The sequence below is a fragment of the Mobula hypostoma genome, chromosome 4, assembly GCF_963921235.1.
Source record: "Mobula hypostoma chromosome 4, sMobHyp1.1, whole genome shotgun sequence".
Taxonomy (NCBI): domain Eukaryota; kingdom Metazoa; phylum Chordata; class Chondrichthyes; order Myliobatiformes; family Myliobatidae; genus Mobula; species Mobula hypostoma.
Window position 1 is genome coordinate 148,884,043 of NC_086100.1, and position 20,152 is coordinate 148,904,194.

Here is a 20,152-nt window from a genome sequence, read left to right on the forward strand (position 1 = left end):
GCAGAAATTGTGGAGGATGATGTTTTGGATGTGGAGGCTGATGAGGTGGTAGGTTAGGACAAGAGAGACTCTATCGCTGTTAAGGCAGCGGGAAGATTGGATGACTGTGGATGTCCGGGAAATGGAGGCGATGCGGGTGATGGTAGCATCACTGGTGGAGGAGGGAAATCCCATTCTTTGAAGAAGGAGGAGATCCTGATGTCCTGGAAAAGAAGCCACATCCTGGGAACAGATGTGTCAGAGGCAAAGGAACTGAGGAAAGGGAACAGTATTTTTACAGGAGACAGGGTGGGAAGAGGGATTGTCAAGGTAACCGTGGAAACCGGTAGGTTTGTAAAATGTATCGATTTACAGTTTGTCTCCAGAGATGGAGATAGAGAGATCGAGAGAGGGGAGGGAGGTGCCACCAATAGGCCAAGTGAATTTAAGGGCAGGGTTAGAGGCAAAATTGATGAAATTGACGAGCTCAGCATGGGTGCATGAAGCAGCACCAATGCAGTCGTCAATGTAGCGGAGGAAGAGTTGGGGAGTATAACCAGGGAAGGCTTAAAACTTAAAACATTTAAAACATTTTTGAACAGTTAAATTGTTAAATACAATTTGTTTTTTTATATAGTTTTTTTTTGCTCAGCATAACAAAACTTTTAAAGGAACAACTTATTTTACACTTGATCTTTTCCTTGGCAATCATTCCTCTGCATTCCAATGAATAGGCTCACTGTTCAGATGCCAGGTCTAACATAACACAGGATTAACATGAGTGCAATAGAACTGTAATAACTTGCATCCCACCATTAGATTCCAGGGGCTGTTTAGTTTGGAGTGACAATATTTTCTTGCATGATGCAGCCCAAGATGTTAGTCTGAAGGAGGGGATAAGCTTGTGACATTCCACTGGCTGCAGCTTTGGCTCATAAGGATTTTTCTTTAAATAATTTATACAGTTTTAAAGATTGAAATTTCTGACATTGGATCCAAATGAAGATTGTATGAAATTATTTTTCTTAAGAGGTCATTGATTGTCAGTTTGGAGTGGAATTTCTACCCGAGTCCTATTGATCAGGCAACACACAGTCCACACGAGCATGACATTAACGTGGAGATACAGAGTAAATGAAACAGTGTTAACAGAGGAGACTGGGCAAAGCCTGGATTTACATTGTTGGTTTCCACTGCAGCAATAGTTGGAGATTTTGAGATAGATTTTTATTATGTACTTTCAGGCAACATCTGAGTAAAGTGCATAGTGAGTGGTATATAAGGAATTGGAATGCACTTTGGCACAGAAGGAAATGAAGTAATGTTCCTTTGGAATATGTGACAAATCAGGAGAATTTTCTGCAGAAATGCCAGGCACATATGTGTTTCAAGCATTTCTCTTTTCAATAATCCAGCAGTAATTGACAGTCCAGCAGAGAATGGCTCAGAATAAAGCAGTATTACAAACTACAAGATTCACTTAAGAGAAGAGTTGTGCCATCGCGGTCCTGGAGGAATGTAGTATTATACTACAGGTTTTGAAAATCAGTTTATTTCCACAAAAGATTAGGGAAATAAAGCCAAGAATATGGTAGGGATTTAGACTGCAACACAGACTGCATTTCTGAATCAGAAAGACTTTTATCCTGTGTGGTTTAGATTTAATTCAGAGCACTCCTCACACTGAATATTTTAAGAGCTGGCTTTTGCTTTGTTTGACAAATTTGCTGGTCTCGCTGTCCCTGAGGCATTTTTCATCTGTGTCAAGGGAGTTAACTATTTGCTAAACATACAGCTGCACTCTTTATTCCTGCATAGTGTCGATCCAGTGTAGTGTTAGTGGATTACTTTAATGGTGGTACTTTTTAATCCCATCCATCAAAGCATATTGCAATAGAGATTGTTTGGGAAAAAAAGTCATTAGCACTGGCGGCTCTCTCAACACCAACTGAATATGAAAAGTCATTAAATACAAAGCTCGCACAGGAACTGGCAATTTTACTTTGGAAGAAGTGATGGCGCAGCATTGATGGTTGCAGGGATAAATTGAATTATAACAATAAAGGGGCAAGCAGTTCACAGCATTATGCAGGTGCAAGGCAGAAAAAGAAGCTGCACACTTGTTATGCCAGCCCCCACCATATTGCAGTGTTTCTGCATGAAGCATTGCTCGAGCCTCACTGTTAATCCAGACATCCCACCCTGCAAAAACTCATTTCAGGGAGGTAGCACCATCAATTTGTGGGAGACTTCCGGGAGAGGTGGGATGTCTGCAATAGAGTAGCTCCTTAGCAGCTGGCCAGCTAGTTTAAATAACGTTAGCTATGCTAATGAACGAATGACACCTGTTAAACTCACCTCAGCATGTCTTTTACAGTCTTAACCCACCATGGGCAATAGAAAAGTCACTGTTGCAAACAGAGCAGCGAGCAACACTGTCATTATTTTGACCCCTATTAGGCAGGGGTACACTTTAGTGTAGTCTGGGGTGCCGTACGTTTTATATTTTTTTGGAACACTCTGCCATGGCTCGATTGTGCGGTCTCTCTCTCTCGTGGTCGCTCACGCGCTCTCAAGCGCTCTCACTTGCTTTCTCGCTCACTCGCTCTCTCTCGTGGTCGCTCTCGCTATCTCTCTTGCTTTTCTCTCACTTGCTCTCAAAAAAATTGATTTCTGTGATATTGTATATAATTTGCGGGCATCAGGGAGCCACTATTAATATGCGGGAGACTCCCAGAAGTTCCGGGAGAGGTGGGATGTCTGTTAATCGATGTAGCCCGTGTATGGTTACTCAAAGGGGAACAAGTGATTGATTTAATAGTATGTGCACTTTTTTACTTGTTTATGGGATTTGTTGCCAATATCTAATTGTACAGAATGGTTTGCTTGTCCATTTCATGAGGCAGAGCTAAGAATGAACAACTTTGTTGCAAACCTATGCAGAGCAGAGTGCATAAGGGTGCTTTTTTGTGTGAGACTGATGGTTTCTTGGTCCCCAATCATTGATACTGACTTCTTAAATCTGGATTTATTTAAAAAATGAACTTTAATTTCCTGGATTGTGTTTTGAACTTACTTTACCAAATCACTCACCCTGGCTTCTGGATTAACATTCAGTGACCATACCACCATCCCCTTGTGCCTTGCACTTAGGGGTCCTGTATAGAGAATGTTTATTGTATTTGAGTGGAAGGCTTTAGGTAATCAAAATGTCAGCCACTTGTTGCCAAATATTCAACCTCTAAACTGTTATGGACGTAGTCCATATTTATGTGATTGTCCGAATGGAGCCTCTGCATGGATGTTGGTGGGACTCAGTAATGAAAAACCTTTGAATGTCGGGGACAACTGGTCAGACTTCGGATAACAATTGTCATGTGTCTGAAGTACAGTGAAAAACTTTTGAGTGCCAGCCAAGCAGATCATGCCATGCATAAATACATAATGGTAGTAAAAAGAAAACAGAATATTGAATATAGTGTAGCGGCTGCAGAGAAAGTATATTGAAGGTGAACAAGCAACATGAAAGTGGCACAGGGAAGAGGACTGGGAAATAAAGAATTAATTTTCAGCACATGAGAAGTCCCCTTAAGAGACTGATAACAGCAGGACAGAAATAGTTATGAGTATTACTTGCTGCTTAAAAATGTAGATTGTGATGCTGCTTGGAGTTCATTACATTAGGTTTTGGATTGCTTCATTGTCTGAGATTTGTGAATGAAATATTTGATCTGATGAATAATCAGCCTACTTTTGACTCTCATTGGAAGTGGAAGACATTTTCATCTTATTGAGCTTTAGCCCAAAAATTACGAAGGTAATGAATCAGTCAACAGAGGAAGTTAAATAAAAAGACAAAGGCTCCTCCCTCCTCTCCCCCAACTTTTTATTCTTATGTCTTCCCCCTTCCTTTTCAATCCAGGAGAAGATTTTGGCCCGAAACGTTGACTGTTTATTACTTTCCATGGGTGCTGCCTGACCTGCTGAGTTCCTGCAACATTTTGTGTGTGTTGATTAGTTCAAGTTTTTTTTTCAATCAATAACACATTTTAAGAAAGTGCCAAAAATATGGCCAATCTAGCAATAACTGTGCCCAAAAAATGGGATTACAGAGCCCTTAATTGACTATACATACAGGCTCCCTCTGCTGGTTGATTTAGTTTGGTTCAATACACAAATTGCTGGAGGAATTCAGCAGATCAGGCAAATTCTGTAGCGGGAAATGAACAGTCAACATTTCAGGCTGAGACCCTTCAACAGGATTTGGACTTCACAAAGAAATAGCTGTTTATTTCCCTCCATATACACTGCTTGACCTGCTAATGTCCTACAGCATTTTGTGTGTGAGGCAAGATTCCAGCACCTACAGTCTCCCCTGTGTCTATGATTGTAGGTTGGTTGTAGGTTCTTCAGATCTAATTGAATGATGAGCATCTGACTGCAGTAACAAGCAAGCCTAGAATGTGGTCACTTTGTCCAAATCAAACAGTCCTTTTCCAACTGACGGAAGATAGCACCCACCTACAATGTGTTGATACCAATCGATATTGTTACAATATAGGACCTTTCTACAGTATTGTTCACACTTGGGACATCATGCCTCATCAGGCCTATAGTATCCTTACACCTGAAGTTCCTGTAGGCAATTCTTTGGACCAATCACAGGCTTTCAAAATTGGATTTCCCTGTCACATATGTATATAACAGAGTAGTCATCTCTCTTGATCAAGTTAATTTCTGGTCCCACAAGTCATTGAATAGCCCTTTGATATGTCAAAGCCAAGCATAAACGATTTAATTCTATTGAATATGCCTAACTATTGTTACATAAGTTGTTAATGGGGCTGATTTCCATGGGCATTTGATGAATAATGAGTAGGTTATTGTTCATCTGGATGTTTTGTTATTGGCACCTCTAGGAAGCTAGTATGTACCTGTACAGCCTCACACTGAATGGGAAATTAACTGCTATTTTTCTCATCTGGTGGAAATTCCACCAATAAGTTAGCTCCAGGGTTAAAGTATTTAGAACCCAAATTTTAGTGCAACTAAATTTGATCTCTTCTATCTTAGTAAAGATAGATCTTGAACTAATAAACCTAATTTCATAAATGTCATGACAATACCCATGCAAACACTCACGGAAACTCAAACCATATTCAAAAGGTTACAGGAGATGCTAGTTCAAAAGTTACCATGCATTTGAAATGCAAGTCCAGATTCAAGTATAACAGTTGTATAATAGAAAGTCCCATTTTTGTTTATACATTTCTCCAGAACTGTATTCATCTATGGAATATTATTACTCAGTACAAGTTATGTTTAGTCATTAACTGTTTATTTAAACCACTGTCTTACATCATCTTTCCAATGATGGAAACCATCAGGTTAGTTTATCTGCAGTGTATCAGTGTTTTGATGATTAATAATATTATGTTATTATTTGAATTTACTGTATATTAATTCTCCTAATGGCGCTGTTTCTTGAGATTTGTGCCATATGTGAGACCTGTACATCAATACAAGTTAAGTGCATGCTGATTAACCAATCATATTTGCACTCACTGTCGTCTTTCTGTATCAGACCTCAGGTGTCAGCTGATACAGGTCATCCTGCAGCTTTTAGGAGATTTTGAAGATCAGGGTATTAGGTGACATTTGTTTATCCCATCTTGCTTCTAATATTTTGAGGGGAAACAGGTTTATCAAAAGCATTTTCTTGAAGTAGAATGTTTTTCAGTAATGCAAAACATTCTCAAGGAATGTTGCCAGGTATCTTTTCTTAATTACACTTTGTCGACATTCTTTAGAATGTATTTGTGTGTGCTCTTAGGTATCTTCTAACTAGCTGCTTAGTGAACCCAGACCCTATTTCGTAGATTTATTTTCCAGACATAATCTAGAAATGGTTTTTGTCATATTGCAAATATTTGTTCCCCCCTCCCGCTCCCCCAAGAGCCCTGGAAGAATTTTGCTATTAACTATAATGTTATAAGAGTCCACATAATAGCCCAATGAACGAAATTCCACCCAGTCACCATTCATGTAAGCATGAATGCATGCAGTCTGTTACCTCAGCCTTTATGAATTGGTTATCCTGCTATATCAAGTTTGTCCACACACCTCGTTGGTAAGACCCTTTTCCTTGCTGACAGTAAGCTATTGATGAAGCAGCTAAAGGAAGTTGCGCTCGGAGACTGCCCTGAGGAACTGCAGCAATATATTAAGACTGAGATGAGATGTCATGCTTTGTAAGATGCTGTTCTATGATGAATTAAAATGTGGAATTTACTTTCTACTTTGTCTTAACTGTATTTTCTCCAGGGTCCAGAGAATGGAGCCCACGATGGGAAGAATATTCATAGGGTGTGAAGCCCTGACAGTTAGGAATTATTGATTTCCCATCAAATCCACAGAGAAGAACTGCTGGAGAAAAAGATGTCAAAGAAAGGACGTGGAAAGGGCGAGAAGCCTGAGGCGCTAATAGATGCATTACAAGCTGCCAATGAAGAACTCCGAGCCAAATTGACTGATATTCAGATAGAGCTTCACCAGGAAAAGAGCAAGGTAGGAACAGTGATTGATACTGGACAGTACCAAAGGTTACACAGTTATTTTCATAGAAAAGCTAAATGCTGCCATGTCTATTAAAGGAAAAATATACTTTCATTTGTCTTTCAAGATCCCTGAAGTGTTTCATAGTCAATGAAGTACTTGTTAGAAACAATTCCTATGTTGTCATGTGGGGAACATGACGACTACTTCCACCCAGCAATGATGTGATTGAGAGCTCAGAATCAGGTTTGTATTGGTTAAGAGTAAAATGTTGGTCAGAACCCTCGGATAACTTTCTTGTTGGGCCTTGAAGTAGTATCATATTCTATTCACTTTGCAGACTAGATGCTTCATCTGAAACATGACATCTCTGATTCGGTACCACTGGCGTATCGGCCTAGAATTTTATGCATAGTTCTCATGTCTCAATCTCCAGAGACAGTAATGTGGTGGAATAGTTGAGGTTTAATGTGTAATGTCATCTTGGCTCTGTCAGTTCAGGTTATATTACTCTTTATAATCTGTACATAATGTACAGGCTTACAGAAACTCTGCCTCTTTTACAATTCTTACAGGCAGTCAAAACAATTTGTAACTGAGAAAGTATTAAAGTTCAAAGTAAATTTATTATTCAGAGTACATATATGTCACTATGTACAACCCTGAGATTTGTTCTCTTGCAGGCATACACAGAAATCCAAGCAACTGTGACAGTGCTCACTGTAAGTGTGTTCAATGGTGGGGAGGGCTTTACCCGTGATGGACTAGGCCATATACACTGCTTTTTGTAGGCTTTTCTGTACAAGGGCGCTGGTGTTTCCATACCAGGCTGTGATGCAATAGTCAATATACTCTCCACCACATATCTATAGAAGTCTGTCAAAGTTTTAGATGACATAATGAATCTTCGCAAACTTCTGAGAAAGTAGAGGTATTGCTGTGCTTTCTTCGGAATGACACTTACTGTACATGCTGGACACTGAGGAACTGAAAATTGCTGACCCGCTCAACTTCGGATCCCCTGATGAGGACTATCTCATGGACCTCTGGTTTCCTCCTTCTGAAGTCAATAATCAGCTCCTTGGTCTTGCTGATTTTGAGTAAGAGGTCATTGTTGTGGCACCACTCAGCTAGATTTTCTTTTTTTTAAAAATTAAAATATTATAAATCGCCCAGGGGAGGGGGGTCGCGTCAGACCGCCGCCGGGCTCGAGCCGACCCCGCGTTTTCGCTAGATTTTTAAGCTCCCTCTTATATGCTGATCCGTCACCACTTGTGATTCGACCAATGACAGTGGTCTTGTCGGCAAACTTAAATATGGCATTGGAGCTACAGTATGGCTAGCCTTACAGTCATAAGTATAAATCAAGTAATGCAGAGGGCTAAGCGCATAACCTTATGACTATCTGTGCTGATGGAGATTGTGGAGAATTTAGTGCTGCCAATTCAAACTGATTGGGGTCTGTAAGTGAGAAAATCGAGGATCCAGTCACACAAGGTTGAATTGAGGCCTAGGTCTCAAAGCTTATTGTTTAGTTTTGAGGGGATAATGGTATTGAATGCCAGGCTGTAGTCAATGCAGAGTATCCTGATGTATGCATCTCCACTGCCCAGATGTTCCAGATGTTGAGTGAAGAGTAAATGAAAAGGCATCTGCTGTTGACTGTTGTGACGGTAGGCAAGTGGGAGCAGATCTAAGTCGCTTCTCAGGCATGAGTTGATGTGCTTCATCTTCAACCTCTCAGAGCACCTTATCACAGTGAATGTACTGTAAGTGCTACTGGACGATAAACATTGAGGCCGGTTACCACACTCTTCTTAGGCCCGGTATAACTGAAACCTACCTGAAGCAGGTGGGTTACTCACGCTGCCTCCTGAGAGGTTAAAGATAATATCAGTGAGCACTCCAGCCAGTTGATCAGCACAGGTCTTTAGTACTTGGCTAGCTCCCCTAGTTTGGCTGGCTGTTTTCCATGGGTCCACCCTCCTGAAGAATCCTTTGGTGTTGGCCCCAGAGACTGAAATCATAGGGCCATTTGAGGGCTGTGGGAATTCATTGCTGAAACCAGTAAAAGTCCCCTCTTTCTCAATAGCCATGGACAAAATGTAAGGAAAAGAAAAGCTTTCATTGTCACAGAAATTATTTAGCAGTGTGGCGCGCTGGCCATAGGTGTTTGAAAATTCATGTTTGTGCTGAAGTGGTGAGTTAGAACCAACTCTAGCGAAGGGAGGGTTGTTGTTAACTCCCCCCCCCTTAATGCTTCTTGCATATTGAGATTGCTGGATTCTATTATTATTGTTTTGTACTTTAGTTAAGGTGATGAAAATGATTGAATGGCTGTACATTCATAGTTATGAGACATAAGACATGGGTAAAGTAATCAATTTTCATCGAATTGCAGTTGCAAACCCATGAAGAGTGCTTGGGCATGCTCAAAGTAGCAATGAAAATCTATAAATAAGCCAATTGCTGAAATATAAAGCCATATTCCTGCAAATTCTAATACTGCTATTGCTTAGACCAACGAAGAATTGTTCTATAAATGCAGAGGGATTTGTCAGCTAGAATTGGATTGTTACTTGCAATTTCAAAATCTGTTTGATGTGTTTGACAAGGTATGTGAACAAAGCAAAACTGGCATAGGATTTCTATTAAACGTACCAGATAGAAGCTTCTTATTCCCTTTACATTGCCTGTGAACTCTGAAGGAAGGGCACAATCAGTACCACATTAGGTAGATGGTGGGAGGAATGTTATAGGTCAACTCACTTGGGTCTTCTGGATGAGACCAATCACTGAAAGGCCAGGAGAAGCTGATCCACAAGTTTGCACCTGATTTTTCCAGATCCTTGGGTGGGACATGCAACAGGTCCAAGAAAATAAGGAAAATGTTTAGTTTTGCAATCTGAGGGCTGAAGGATGTCAGGCGGCTGTTTTTGGTCAAATATGGATATTTGCCATGACTACTATGGAGGACTGTGGTTATGATTCAGAGTAGGGGTGCTTTTCCAGAAGCAACTTACATTGACAGTTCATCAAGACAAGCAGATAACCTGAACTGCCAAACAGATCATTGCATACAACAAGAACATTGCATCTAATTTGTTTCTAACCTGGAGACTCTGCAGTATTGAGGCTAAACGTGTTTTGGATATTTTTTATTGTAGAATGTTCTCATTGTGCTGAACAGAACAAAATATTCATGCTGTGTTGATCTGTAGTTAAGTAAGGTCATATCTACAGTCTGTTCCAAATTGTCTGTCATATACTTCATACTTATGACAGAGAAGGAGGCATTTTGTCAAATTAATTCCTTCTAGCTCACAGATCAATACTAAATGACATGGTGCCAAGTTGCATTATCAGTTCGGGTAATTTTTTACGTTTGTAGGAATGGTGTTGGGGGCAGCACAGATTTTAGGGACAGGAAGGAGGAGGAAATAGAGGTCAAGCCAGAGTCCGGGTCAGAGTGCTCAGTAGTTGAAGGCCATTGATCCCTATAGACAGATGATGGGTCGGCAAGTGTGGAAGACGAAGACGAGCAGTCTCTTCATCAATGACTGAGGTTGGTGGTCCCAAAGATGAGGGCTGGTGACCCCTCCTCTCCAAGGTCGGTGAGTCCCTGTGGATTAACAGGATCTGGCATTGGAGGTCCTTGTGGGCAGGATGCATGAAGGCCAATAAACCCCAGGTCAGCATTCTGGGGTCCATGCGAGTCTGAAGATTGAAGCTTGAAGGTCAAAAACCAAAGTCAGTGAGACCATATACTCACTGACTTTGGTTTTTGACCTTCAGCCCCGATATCTGCAATACTACTGGGGAAGTCAAAGGCATTATATATGTGAGTTCACTGGAGGCTGAAGACCTGGGGTTAGAGGCTTATCTATGTGTGTGAGTGTTAGAGAGGAAAGAGGCTTGTTTTGCTCTTGTTGTTTTGTTTTATTGCCACTGCCGTTGTTGCTTGTGTTATTTGCTGAACATTCTATGTTGGTGCTGGATTGTGTGGTGACACTTACGGGCTGCCCCCAGCACATCCTTAGGTTGCAACACACACAAAATGCTGGTAGAACACAGCAGACCAGGCACCATCTATAGGAAGAGGTACAGTCGACGTTTTGGGCCGAGAGCCTTCGTGTACCTCTTCCTGTAGATGCTGCCTGGCCTGCTGTGTTCTATCAGCATTTTGTGTGTGTTGCTTGAATTTCCAGCATCTGCAGATTTTCTCGTGTTTACATCCTTAGGTTGTGCTGGTTTTAACTCAAATGATGCATTGAACTGTATGCTTAATGTACATGTGATAAATACATTAATCTGAATTTCCCCACTATTTCTCTCTGTTACCTTCTCTCTCCACATTCCGGTCAATTCTGCCAGTCAGCTACACTAAGGCTGTTAATGGTGTCCATCTAACCACCCTGCCTGCACATATTTGGGATGTGGGTATAAACCTGAGCTTTATGGAAGCCCACGGGGTTATGGGAGAATGTGTGAAGGTCACACACACACGGTACTGGAAGTGAGACTGGAACCCAAGCGGCTGGAGCTGTGCAGCAGCAGCTCTGCCAGTGGCACCACTGCTGCCTTTATTTTCTATTATACTGCAGAAATTGAATAGTTCAGATGCAAATATATAATTTTCTCTTGAAATGGCTTATAAGATTGAGTTAAAGCTTCTGTCAGTTTTTTTTATTGCACTATCTCTCACAGGAGATGTATTTGAGTTGAATTAAAGTATTTGACTGGGTTGTAATGGGATTAGTTGAATGTTGGTAGCTGTAATAAAACCCCATATTGTCTTCAAAGCTTAGTAGACCTGGGGGAGAGAAATGACTTCCATCTGTATCTAGATGATATTTTACTTGAGAAGAACAAAGTGGTTTGTAAGTTTATTAAGGATTGTATTCTACATGTTTGTTTTTAATATGAGATACAATAATTATGAATGATAGCAAATTTTTGCTGTATGGTTGTGCATCAGAGAAACTTTTGTGTAGGACATTGCTTGCAAGTTTAAGATTTTGTGATTGTTTGTGCTGCAACAAAATTCATAACTGTATTCTAATCCAGTGGTACTGACGAAGGGTCTTAGCCTGAAACTTCGACTGTACCTCTTCCTATAGATGCTGCCTGGCCTGCTGCGTTCACCAGCAACTTTTATGTGTGTTACTGAGAACCTAGATGAATTATTGACCAATGGCCAGAAAGGGGATCAGAACCCCAAATAGGAGAAAATCTGCAGATGCTGGAAATCCAAAGCAGCACACAGAAAATGCTGGAGGAACTCAGCATGCCAGACAGCACCTATGGAAAAGAGTAAACAGTCGACATTTCAGGCAGGGGCCCTTGATCAGGACTGGAAAAAAGAGCCAAATCAGAGTAAGAAGGTTGGGAGAGGGAAGGAAGGTGGTAGGAGATAAGTGAAATCAAGAGGTGGGGAGGGGGTGAAATAAAGAGTTGGGAAGTTGACTTGTGAAAGAGGTAAAGGCTGGAAGAGCAGGAATCTGATAGGAGAGGGGAGAAGACCATGGACGAAAGGGAAGGAGGAGGAGCGCCAGAGGCAGGTGAGGGGCAGGTAAAAGAGATGAGGTTAGAAAAGGAAACAGGAATGGGGAATGTTGAAGGAGAGTATGGTGGTCTGGTCATTTTCTGGAAGTTCAGGAAATCGATGTTCATGCTATCAGGTTGGAGGCTAACCAGATGAAATACAAGGCGTTGCTCTTCCAACCTAAGTGTGGCTTCATTGCGGCAGTAGAGGTGGCCGTGGACTGACATGTCTGAATAGGAATGGGAACTGGAAGTTGATTTGAAATGGGTGGCTACAGGGAGATCCCGCTTTTTCTGCCGGACAGAGCATGAGTGCTCGGCCAAGTGGTCTCCTAATCTCTGTCTGGTCTTTCCGATAAGCAGGAGGCTGCACTGGATACAGTAGATGACCCCAACAAACTCACGGGTGAAGTGTCGCCTCACCTGAAAAGACTTTTCAGGGCCCTGAAAGGTAGTGAGGAAGGAAGTGTAGGAGCAAGTGTGGCACTTGTTCTGCTTGCAAGGATAAGTACCAGGAGGGAGATCAATGGGGAGGGATGAGTGGACAGGGGAATCGCATGGGGAGTGATCCCTGTGGAAAGTGGGGGGAGGGGGGGTGGAGGATGTGCTTGTTGGTGGGATCCTGTAGAAGATGGTGGAAGTTAGGGAGAATTGTGTGCTGAATGTGAAGTCTAGTGGGGTGATAGGTGTGGACAAGAGGAACCCTATCACTGGTGTGTCGGTGGGAGGATGGGGTGAGGGCAGATGTGCAACAGGCACTCTGAAGGTGTCCTGGATCATTGGACCAGAACCCAGTTCTACCTGTAATCTGTCATTTTTTATTCGAATTAATTTTCTGCTGTCTGGTCAGTGGACGAGGGAGGAGATGTAACAGCAAGTTTTCAGCTTGTACTTTTCTTTAAAGCTGTACAGTTAGAAAGAATAAAATAGCCTTTGCTTTCCAATACTGAGTATTGGGAACTGTTTGCGTTCACCTCTCAAATTTCAGTTGCTTTGGAGTGTATGGACTCAGACATACAGAGGAAACATACAGGATGAACTCCACCACATGGAAGTTTCAATATGGACTTTCAGGATCATGAGGGAATTCACTGAGGTCAGGTAAGGAAAAAAAAGCAAGCTTTACTGGAAAACCAATCTCCCGCAGATCATCCCGCACCAATCTCATCAATATATGTAACTTTAGATGATGCTTATCATCTGGAGAACTTTTGACAGAACCATTTCCACATCTCACAACCTGATAAGTATTGTTCCCCTTCACACTAGACTGGAAGTTGCAACTGGAAAACTATTGGAGTGGTTACAAACTACAGATGTTTTAAATTCATCTCATTGGCTCTTCACTCAACCTTGGAACATCTGGACAGCAAAGATGCGCCTTATCAACTTTAGCTCAGCATTCAAGATCATCATCCCCTCAAAACTAATCAGTAAGTTCCAAGATCTCAGCTTCAATACCTACCCCTTTGTGCAATTGGATCCTGGATTTCCTCATTTGTAAACCCCAGTCAGTTCAAATTGGCAACAACATCTCCTCCATGATCTCCATCAGCACAGGTTCTCCCCTGCTCTACTCACTTTACATTTATGTGTGGCCAAGCATAGTTCCAATGCCATTTTCAAGTTTGCTGATGACTCCAGTGTCAGTGGCTGAATCAAAGGTGGTGACGAATCAGCACATAGGAGGGAGACTGAAAATCTGACTGTGTGGTGCCACAACTATAATTCAATGTCAGCAGGACCAGGGAGCTGGTTTTTGACTTCAGGTTTACCCATCAACCATCAGGCTCTTGACTAGAGGGGATAACTTCACTCAACTTCTCTTGCCCCATCATTGAAACATTCCCAAATCCAATGCATTCACTTTGAAGGACTCCCCATCGGTGTTGTCGATACTTACTGCTTTTTTATTGATTATTATTATTTCCTTCCTTTTGTATTTGCACCGTTTATTGTCTTTTGCACACTGGTTGAATGCTATACTTTGAACTTTTGAACTTAATCCATTGCATAGTTGTGGTTGAAACTATCTCAGCCAAACCCCAGTTGTTGATCCTTTGACATGAGGAATAAAAGTCAGCATTATGACCAAGCAAGTTCCTTTTACAATCCCTACATGCTTCAGCCTGATAGAGCATCAGTGAGTCTTGCTGAATAGGTAACATTCAGTGTAAAGCCTTTGCATTGCCAGTCTTCTCTGCCAGGGTCTTTGGAACAGCCCAGATGGTAGCCAGGACAGGGTAATGCACAAATGGTATTTTGTCAATAACTGCCTGCTGACTAGGCTCCTCATTGGACTATAAGAACTACATACTGTATGCTCACTGAAGATTTCATCTTGAGACTCATAAAAATCAGTCTTGTGTTGAGCAACACATTAGTTGGTTAGTGTGAGGCATATTGTTAAGATCATCACCTCAAGGATAAGGCAAAAGTTAAGGAGTTTTATTTAAGATAAAATAGCAGTAAAATGTGCTATGATGAAATTGGGGTTCCAAAATGGCATTTAAAATGTAAAGTAAGCCAAATGTCATATTGGTAGACAGAACATTCGCTTGCACTTAGCACTTAACAGAAGCATGCAAAGCAGACAGGTATAGCGTCAGTCAGTGTGCAAAATTGCTTTGATTCCTATACGGCCATTTGAAAGCTCCATGTTTTAATCTGAACATATGCTTAAAGGCATAAGGGATCTCCCATTAGTGCTGCTTAAAAGATTCATGGCTAATTACATATTGGTTGCTAGCTGAGTTCTTCTGTCTGTGGCTCTAATTCTGTGAGTTTTAGATGCTTTGTATGATTGGCTGGAGTTTTAGTGGTCTGCAGGGAGTTGTATGGCAGGTGCTGTTAAAGCTTCATGCTGACTAAAAGCTTCACAGCTCTTGACATACGATGAACAGAAGGTCATCTTGGCATTGAAAATGACTGGAAGAATGAAAGAAATTCAGGCAGAGCAAGATGAGTTACTGGAGGAGGAAGAACGAGAAGGGAAGAGGGTCTTTAGATAGTCGATCTGTTGTAATACTGCTGTAGTATTGGGAAACCATAGATGTTGCTTTAATTTGACATTGTGGATTGTATTCACCGACCTTGATCACCTTTGAGGTTACTAAAGATTTTTACACTTTCTCAGAGTTAAATATCTGACATTGGCCTCTTTCACAATCTTCTGCACTGAGCACCTCTGGAGGGCATTCTGGTCTTCACAGTCAAAAACATCTTGTTTCTGTTCAAACTCTGATAAATGATCTCCAGCACACAGTTTGTAAAATGGTGCTCATTGTCTCTTGGAGTTGTAGGCTGTGGCATTTCTCCCAATGATCAAGCAACTCCTGCATCATTAATAATGCAAATCTCTTTTCAGACAAAATAGAAAAAAACAGAAAATGCTAGAAATACTCAGCATGACAGGCAGCATCTGTGGAAAGAGAAACAGTGATAAAATTTTGGGTTGAAGACCCAATGAGTGTAAGGAAGGGATGGAAGGGACAAAGAGAGTAATACTTATGGTATGAGGCCAGAGTTGTTATGGACATAAGGTGTTGATGATGTTTTCTAGTTGTTATCTAAGGTTGCTATATATCTGGAGTAGTTAGAAAAGAGTCATGAAAAAAATGAATGCAAACTCTGTGAAATTAGAACAGTTAGAGAAAGGGGCACAAAAATCTGCGAATATAGATCCTTCAACTATAGTTCAGGGGAAGAAGGAAGATATCAGAGATACTGTTTGGAAAGTCTTATTGATAAAGCAAATGAAATGGAGGTTGGTGGGGGAACTGCAAAAATGCAAAGGTGTCCTGACAGGTGGCATTGTGGGAGTAAGTATAGTAATGGTCACTGTGGGAGTCTGTGGCTTTGTAATCAATATTTGTCGCTAATCTACTTACTGATTTCATTAGTATTCTTCATTTTTCTTTTAAGATTTGCAGCTTAGCCTTTGAATGTATGGCTTGGCTTTATTTTGTGCAGGCTAGCTTTCTGGTATGGCGGCCATCTTAAGGACTAATTGTGTTGACACAGTAATTGTCTTGAGCATTGTCTGTATGCAAAAAACATATATGTTTATGACATGAATGTTTACCGTAATGTCATATTTTAAATTTATTGATCAATTTTTCTTTCTAATAATTTGTGTATTACTTGCTGCTCTTGGATACACTGTTTTATAGTGCCCATCATGCATGTTGACCACCTTTTTTGATTTATAATTTCTTTCTTTGTGCAACATTTTCAGTTGTAAATTGAAGAAGAGCTTGGTAACAAGCAGGCAGAGGGAAGTTGACATGCTGCTTGCGTTGCTAGGATGCCCAACCCTGACCGACAGAGGCCTCACTCATTGACATATATCACAAACAGTTTTGATCTTGGCAGAATACCACTAAACATAGACCTCCAGGCAGAAAAGTCCTATCGACCACCACCCTCTGCCTTCTACGGGCAAGCCAATTCTGCGATTTAGTGAAATGATAAATGATTCAAAGTAGCTGGATGTTTTGAAATACAGCAATAAATTAAGACAAACTCCTGATACAGCTGGATGTTCTGAACCTTAATGATTTAGGACATGGAAAGTGGTGGTTCAGTTTAAGAACATGCTTCCAAATTCAACTTTGTTCTTCAATAAAGAAGATGTGTTTTTTATTCAGTTACTCCTGACATACCTATCCTGAGTAAAGTATGAATGAACTATGCCAGAGCAGGTTCTAGTTTTGGGCTTGCACTGCACTTAGCATCTAGCATGGGCATACACACAAGAATGTTTTAGTGTTGGTGCAGATTTGTACTCGTAGAGCTGATGTAAGCAGTTTATTGACAATCGAACTGAATGCATTTCATGCATTTCGTTGCACCAGAAAGATAAACTTCATACAAAATGGGTGTGTAACGTCATGAGGGGCATTGATAGGGTGAATGGAAACGGTCTTTTTCCCAAAGAGAGGCAATGAAAGACTGGAAGGCATAGCTTTAAGGTGAGATGGGAAAGACTTAAAAGGAATATCAGGATCAGCTTTCGCAGGCAGAGGGTGTGGTGTATATAGAGCTGCCATTTTGGAGGAATCATTACAGGTGATGTCTGGATGGTGCAGTTAGTCTGTTTCATTCTTTTAAGGTGACTACAAACTCTGGCATACATGAAGTTCAACGTTAATTCAAAAATGGCAGGCTGCAATGAATTCAATGTAAAGTTGTCATTGGGAAAGGGGTTCTTTAGCAGAAGCAAAAGGAGATTGCAACCAACCTGTCAAGATCTCTTATAGAGCAATGCTTTTGGCATTGTATGTCATTTGATGCCCCTATTCAGACCCAACACTCTCTGTAAGTAGCCATCTTCCTGCATTAATATGCTCCACCAGGCATGTTTGTTCAGGTGCACTGGTTTGTAACGTGAGATATACTGCGACATCTGCTGTATTGTACTGTCTTGATAGTTTGAGACATTCATGAAAGCGGCAAAGAGAAGCAGAAAAAAACGTGTATGTCATCCAGAACTCATTTTTCAGATCTACAAATTATACTCTGATATTTCTTCCTTGCTCCTTGTAACTTGACTTTGAATGTGATGGATGACTTCTGCAATTGTGCACTAAAACAGACAGAATTAAGCAGCATCAAGATTTCCCTACCTGTCAAAGAGTAATGAGCTCTCTTGTTTGAGTCTATCTTTAACTATTTCTTTCAAAGATGGGTATTGCTTGAGAGTTGAGAGGAACCAGTCTGGTTCAGAAGATGGTGGGAGTAAATCTGAGAATCCGAAGTAAAGGACAGGATGGATTTAACCTTTAACATTGGACAGTTACCCACGTGAAGGAAGATAGAAGCTTTGGAAGCTCTTGTACCAGTGCAGGAGTCTTGTAGCAGAAGCAAAAGCAGACTGCAACCAACCTGTCAGGATCTCCTGCAGAGCAATGCTTTTGGCATTGTTTGTCATTTGATACCCCTTGCAGATCCAGTACTCCCTGTAAGTAACCACCTTCCTACATGAATATGGGCCATCAGGCATTTTTGTCCAGTGCCCTGGAATTGGCCACCCTATCTTTTTAGTTAAGGTTCTAGAATTGGGTCTCAGCAGAGGCTGGGTAGAGATATTTAACTATGGAGATTTCACGAGAAGCATCAATAGGCCAAAAGACCATGGGGCATATTAGAGACCATAGGTCATATTAGAAAAATTAGGACGTTTGGCTCATTAGTCGGCTCCACCATTTCATCATGGCTGATTTATTATTCCTCTTAACCCCATACTCTTTTCTTCACCTGGTGACCTTTAACATGAAGGGCCTGAAGTGGCTAATCCACGCTGTATCTCAGTGAATAAATATGTAATCTGGAACTATCAACCTCCGCTTCAAATATATCAATTACTTGGCCTCAACGTTAAACGGTGGAAATGAATTCCACAGATTTACCACCTTCTGGTTGAAGAAATTCCTCGTCATCCCTGTTCAAAAAGGATGTCTCTCTATTCTGAGGCTATGTCCTTCGATTCTAGAGTCCCCCACTATAGAAAACATCCTCTTCATATGCACACTATCTAGAGCTTTCAATATTCAATAGGTTTCAATGAGATGTTCCCTCATTCTTCTAAACTTCATCAAAGCTCCTCGTACATAAACCTTCCATTGCTGGAATCATTCTTGTAAATCTCCTCTGGATCCTCTCCAATGGCCAGCACATCTTTTCTTAGATAAGGAGCCCAAAATTGCTCACAATACTCTAGGTGTGGTCCGACCAATGCCTTATAAAGCCTCTGCTTTACATCCTAGCTTTTATATTCTAGTCCTCTTGAAATTAATGCTAATATTGCATTTGCCCTCCTTATCAATAGTTTCAATAGGCGCATTTAATGTCAGAGAAATGTTTACCATATACATCCTGAAATTCTTCTTCGCAAATATCCATGAAAACAGAGGATTGCCCCAAAGAATTAATGACAGTTAAATGTTAGAACCCCAAAGCTGCCCCCAGCTCCCCCTCCCATGCGTAAGCAGCAGCAAAGCAACAACCCCCCCGCCCTACCAGCAAAAAAGTATCGGCACCCCCCACTGAGCACTGAAGCATGCAGCAAGCATCAATAAAGACACAAACTTGCAGTACCCCAAAGACTACTCATTTACCCGGTAATTTGACATACCACAGGCCCTCTCTCTCTCTCCCTAATAAGGGAAAAAGAGGTGACCTCATTTCACAGTGAGACATAACAGAACAAACTTGCCAATTTACGGTGTTATCACTGACTCAACCTGCAAGCTAGCCTTTAGGCTATGAGGACTCCAAAGTCCCTTTGCACCTCTGATTTTTGAATTTATTCTCTATTTAGAAAATAGTCCATGATTTTATTCTTTCTTCCAAAGTGCGTGACTATACACTTCTCTACACTATATTCCATCTGCCACTTCTTTTCCCATTCTCTTAATCCAAGTCCTTCTGTAGACTCCCTCAACACTACCTGCCCCTCCACCTATCTTTGTTTCATCTGCTAACTTGGCCCCGAGCCATCAATTCCATCATCCAAACCACTGGCATATAACGTGAAAAGAAGCAGCCTCACAGCGACCCCTGTGGAACACTGCTAGTCACCGGCAGCCAACCAGAAAAGGCCCCCTTTATACCCGATCTCTGACGCCTGCCAGTCAGCCAATACCCTACACATGCTGGTATCTTTCCTGTAATACCATGGGCTCTTACCTTATTTAGCAGCCTCACATGCAGCACCTTGTCAAATGCTTTCTTAAAATCCAAGTAAACAACATCCCTTGACTCTCGTTAGGTTGTCCTGCCTGTTATTTTCTCAAAGAATTCCAACAGATTTGTCGGGCAAGATCTCCGCTTGAGTATACCATGCTGACTTTGACCTATTTTATCATGTGCCTCTAAGTGCTCTGAATCCTCGTCTTAATAATGAACTCCAACATCTTCCCAACCACTGAAGTCAGGCTAGTTTCCTTTTTTTTTGCCTCCCTCCCTTCTTAAAGAGTGGAGTGACATTTGCAATTTTCTATTACAGAATCTAGCGATTCTTGAAAGATCACTACTAATGCCTCCACAGCTATCTCTTTCAGGACACTGGGTT

General features: G+C 41.2%; 1 protein-coding gene across 2 annotated transcripts in view; it reads left to right on the forward strand.

The window, feature by feature from the left end:
* LOC134345666 (janus kinase and microtubule-interacting protein 1-like) overlaps positions 1-20,152 on the forward strand; it is a 394,868-nt gene that overhangs the window by 184,665 nt on the left and 190,051 nt on the right. For both annotated transcript variants that reach the window (XM_063046689.1, XM_063046690.1), the window contains exon 3: positions 6,304-6,546. In XM_063046689.1, the coding sequence (XP_062902759.1) occupies positions 6,418-6,546 (129 nt within the window). In that variant the 5' untranslated portion in view covers positions 6,304-6,417. The remainder of the gene's footprint in view (positions 1-6,303; positions 6,547-20,152) is intronic.